Source organism: Penaeus vannamei, chromosome 32 (genome assembly GCF_042767895.1).
Source record: "Penaeus vannamei isolate JL-2024 chromosome 32, ASM4276789v1, whole genome shotgun sequence".
Taxonomy (NCBI): Eukaryota; Metazoa; Arthropoda; class Malacostraca; order Decapoda; family Penaeidae; genus Penaeus; species Penaeus vannamei.
This window is the reverse complement of record NC_091580.1, coordinates 5,963,286-5,968,285: the sequence shown is the minus strand read 5'-3', so window position 1 is coordinate 5,968,285 and position 5,000 is coordinate 5,963,286. Positions and strand designations below refer to the sequence as shown.

Below are 5,000 nucleotides of genomic sequence, written 5' to 3'. Positions count from 1 at the left end.
ATTTATTCCACAGAGCAGTGTCAAATATTCGTGGAGAAATGTGCACGACGTTACTACAACGAATGATACGAAGGATGCCAAGCTTTTACGCATATATGCTCAGTCGTAGTATCGCCAAGTCTGCATCACACTTGTATGCCTTTTGGATATCTTACACAGCGAAGGTGTACCAAGCCTATGAAGATGCCAATGTTGGTCTGTGTGTTCAGAGAGTGAATAAAGAGTCATATTTAATGGTTACAAAGGCCGTGAGAACATAGAATAAAGAACTGCCTTCTGACAGTTTAACCAGCATGGAAGAACTATATGTGAACATTTTTTCATACAGTTTAACAGAATAAACATTGTTAAATTATATTGTTCGTAGCAAAACATTCAGTGGCAATCATTAGACAGAAGTAAATATTGTCTTTATTGCTGGTGTTGTCATATGAAAGGGTTACTGTTAATGTTATCTGCATTTCGTTCACGCCAGTGTTAATATAACCATAGTTTTCTTTGAAGTATGTTGTATGTATCGTTATTAAAAAAATCAAAATGAAACTACCGTGTGACAGTTACTGAAGAAAAGTAACTAGATATTGTTATAGATGAAATTACTCAATACCTTTTGGGGGTCATTTTCCACACTTTAGAACAATAACAATACTTTGAGACCTAACATTACTACTCCATGAGAGGGCGCCAGCTGTCAGGACTACTCCGTGAGGGAGTGCCAGCTTTCAGGACTACTCCGTGAGGGAGTGCCAGAACTGTATAGGTTCCTTGGGCGTCGAGAGGACCTCATTCCAGTGGTTTAGGGCTCGACCTCGTGCGAACATGAAGGACCCGATGGTCACACGACCCACGAGACGACCTGTTGGGAAGTCAAGCTCATTTAGGGAAAGACTCGAAAGGCTTCGTAGATCAGAAATGTGTCATAAATATTTAAAAGGTGACTTGAAGATCTGAATGGCAGCTTAAAGATCTGAATGGTGATAAAGATCTGAATGGTGACTTAAAGATCTAAAAGTTGACTGAATGGTGACTTAAAGATCTGAAAGTTGACTTAAAGATATGAAAGTTGACTTAAAGATCTGAAAGGTGACTTAAAGATCTGAAAGTTGGCTTAAAGATCTGAATGGTGACTTAAAGATATGAAAGTTGACTTAAAGATCTGAAAGGTGACTTAAAGATCTGAAAGTTGGCTTAAAGATCTGAATGGTGACTTAAAGATCTAAAAGTTGACTTAAAGATCTGAATGGTGACTTAAAGATCTAAAAGTTGACTTAAAGATCTGAATGGTGACAAAGATCTAAAAGTTGACTTAAAGATCTGAATGGTGACTTAAAGATCTAAAAGTTGACTTAAAGATCTGAATGGTGACAAAGATCTAAAAGTTGACTTAAAGATCTGAATGGTGACTTAAAGATCTGAAAGTTGGCTTAAAGATCTGAATGGTGACTTAAAGATCTAAAAGTTGACTTAAAGATCTGAATGGTGACTTAAAGATCTGAAAGTTGGCTTAAAGATCTGAATGGTGACTTAAAGATCTAAAAGTTGACTTAAAGATCTGAATGGTGACAAAGATCTGAAAATTGACTAAGATCTGAAAGTTGACAAAGATCTAAAAGTTGACAAATATATGAAACAATGTTTTATGTCTGGAATGTGCCTTGCAAACCTGAGATTTGTCTTCGAGATCTGAAATGTGTCGTAGATCTAAAATGTGTCTTAAGGCCGTGTCACACTAGCACTTTTTCCGTCAATTTTTTGCCAATCTTATTTAACATCAATACAAACATTCTAGAATATAGCTCTTGATCTGACTTTGCTTGGCTGAAAAAAGTTGACGGAAAGGTTTTCAGACGGAAACGATCAGTATCGTCTGACTGGAGAATCGACAATTCGCTCAAAAATGGAGAAAAATTTAGAAAATTCTAAAAAAATTGACGGTAAATGTGCTAGTGTGACTGTACCCTTAGAGGTCGGAAATGTGTCAATGATCTGAAAAGTATCTCACAGATCTACAGCATTGATAACATTATGAGACCATGTATTATCTCTAAAATAAGTAGAGTGAAATTTTGCGAGGTTGAAAGCAAAGTACTTTATTTCATGCATATGTGTAACGTGTTTGAAAGAATATAGAATTTAGCTGAAAGAATATGAAATTGGATTAATATAAGTTATATGTCCATTGGCTGAAGGAGTATGATATGCATGGCGTATCAATAAATAATGTCAAAACTTCATAGCAATTCTTTTTATAAGAAAAACTCATTAGCCAATGACCGTTAACAAACAAATTTCGAACTCAGTGTCAATGATATTGTATATTCAAAAAGATGAATTCATTTTCCGATCAAACTCATAATTTAATGAAATTTGAAACTGCCCTGACCTTTTGAAGTGGACTGACCTTAAGACATGAACTGACTTTTTTACCACTAATTGACCCTTTGACCTGAACCGACCTTAAAACTAACCTTTACCCCCATTAGATAATCCTTTGATATGAACGAACCTTTTGACATGAACATTTTTTTACGCTAATCCTTGGACATGGACTGAGCTTTTGACATGAATAATTTTAAGCTAATCCTTTGACATGAACGAACCTTTTGAGATGAAATTTTTTTTTAAAGCTAATCCTTTGACATGAACGAACCTCTTGACATGAACATTTTTTTTACGCTAATCCCTTGACATGAACTGAACTTCCGGTACCACTTAACCTTTTGAAATGAACTGATTTTGAACACAACCCAACCCTCCGTCATGAACTAACATGACCACAACCTGACACCTCGGACTCGAACTGACCTTTAGAGTTGGAGCTCGACGCCACGTACAGCTGGAGGGTGATGTGGACCCCCTCGAGGGCGGGCGGGGGTCTGAAGTGAAAGGACTCGTTGTACTGGGGCTCGTCGTTCGCCGCCACAACAGCTGTCTTCTTCGTCTTGACCGCCCGACGCTGGTTCATGAGGGACACCTTGACCCAGGACACGACCTCGCCCTCGTTCACCTGCGCGGGGAAGGGAGGGGGTGAGTAGGGGTGTCTGTGTGGCGTGGGGGTGGGCGAGGGAGGGGTTGAGGGAGGGGGTGAGTAGGGGTTGCATGGGGAGGGGGTGAGGGTGGGTGTCTGTGTGGCGTTGGGGATGGCGAGGGGGAAAGAGGTGGGCAAGGAAGTGAGGGAAGGGGTGAGGGAGGGGGCGAGGGGGAAAGGGGTGAGGGAGGGGGCGAGGGGGAAAGGGGTGAGGGAGGGGGCGAGGGGGAAAGGGGTGAGGGAGGGGGTGAGGGTGGGTGTATGTGTAGCATGAGGGAGAACGTATGGGGGAAGGAGTGAGGGAGGGGGCGAGGGTGGGTGTCTGTGTTGCATGGTGGAGGGTGTTGGGGAAAGGGTGTGGGGGAGTGTGTAAGGGAGGGAGTTGAGGAGAGAGTGTGGGGGAGGGTGTACTGGAAGTAGTGCGGGAGGATGTTGGAGAGAGAGAGTGAGAGAGGGAGTAGGGGAGGTAGTGAGAGAAGGAGTAGGTGAGGGTGTTAGGGAGGGAGTGGATGAGGGTATGAGGGAGTGAGAGGGGGAGGTATTGAGAGCTGGAGTAGGGGAGGATGTGAGGGAGTAGGGGACGTTGTGAGGGAGTTGGGGAGAGTGTGAGGGAGTTGGGGAGGGTGTGAGGGAGTTGGAGAGGGTGTGAGGGAGTTGGGGAGGGTGTGAGGGAGGAAGTTGGGGAAGGAGTGGGGGAGAAGTGGCCGAGCGAAAGGGGCGTTTGTGTTGCAAAGGGGAAGGAGTGGGGAAGGAGTTGGAGTGAATGAGGGAGGAACTGAGAGTGTTTACGATAAATGGGAGAGTTTGTGAATTGTTTAAGAGGAGAACATTCGATGTCCATATAACGTAGTCTGCTAATGAAGCTACGATAATATTCACAATTAGCAGTCATAAAAAAATTTATAAATATTTGCATCAAGAAACGGAATGTCGCATCGGAAAAAAAAATAATAATGATAATAAATAAATAAATATAATAATAATAATAATATTAATAATGATGATAATTAAATACAAAAAGAATTTTAGTTTAGCGGAATTACTAATGGATGGATAAATCACCCCATGTATGATAGACCTCCATGTTCCTTCCGGTTTATAAATGAAAGATATAGAGAGATAAATACGAGATAATATAATAAATGCAACAAAAATATAATAGCATATGGTAATCTAGATATAGTGATACGATAAACATTATAAACGATAGACATGAAATAGAAAGAAAAAATAACGTTTGATACTATATATGTTATGGATACAGAATAAAAAAAATATAATAATGTATCTATAAAATAAGATAAATTATATAAATTCGAATAAAAAGCAAATAGAAATTAATGTAAAAAAGTCAAACCTACACCGGGGAAAAAATGCGACTCCAAGTTTTTTTATTTTCTTATTTTTATCCATTATCATCATTGTCATTGTTATCATCATTATCATTATCATTATTATCATCATTATTCTTATGACTATTACTATTATTATAATCATTATCATCATTATCTGTATTATTATAGTAATAATAATAATGATAATAATAATAATAATAATAATAATAATAATAATAATAATAATAATGATAATAATAATAATAATGATAATAATAATAATAATAATAATAATAATAATAATAATAATAATAATAATAATAATAATAATAATAATAATAATAATAATAATAATAATAATAATAATGATAATAATAATAATAATCATTACTAATAATCATTGCAATTATTGTCATTACAATGATTATCCATAGTATCATTGTTGTTATCAATTTCCGATTATTATTATCATTGCCATTATCATTATTATCATCATTATCATCATCATCATCCTTATTATCACTCGTAAAAGGGAAGGTCAACGCCGTACCTTGATTCCCTTGGCCTGGAACACGGTGATGGACAGGCGGTGCAGGTTGTCGTTGAAGGTCAAGGACACGAGGATCTCTCCAAGGTCA

The 5,000-nt window shown here is 38.1% G+C and overlaps 2 protein-coding genes across 3 annotated transcripts in view; one reads left to right on the top strand and one right to left on the bottom strand.

Moving 5' to 3' along the window:
• The window catches only part of LOC138867806 (mucin-22-like), a 4,986-nt gene extending 4,726 nt beyond the window's left edge, over window positions 1–260 (top strand). The window contains exon 6 of the mRNA XM_070144612.1: window positions 160–260. Coding sequence (XP_070000713.1) covers window positions 160–260 — 101 coding nt within the window. The remainder of the gene's footprint in view (window positions 1–159) is intronic.
• Window positions 261–551: 291 nt separating this feature from the next.
• LOC113826889 (synaptotagmin-15) overlaps window positions 552–5,000 on the bottom strand; it is a 7,509-nt gene continuing 3,060 nt past the window's right edge. Inside the window, exons 4-7 of one of the 2 annotated variants that reach the window (XM_070144384.1) lie at window positions 4,913–5,000; window positions 2,806–3,007; window positions 751–856; window positions 552–719 (exon numbers count right to left, since the gene is read on the bottom strand). The exon at window positions 4,913–5,000 is cut by the window's right edge and continues 23 nt beyond it. In XM_070144384.1, coding sequence (XP_070000485.1) covers window positions 698–719; window positions 751–856; window positions 2,806–3,007; window positions 4,913–5,000 — 418 coding nt within the window. In that variant the 3' untranslated portion in view covers window positions 552–697. Of the gene's footprint in view, window positions 857–2,805; window positions 3,008–4,912 lie in introns of both variants that reach the window. The other variant, XM_070144383.1, reaches the window with a different exon arrangement.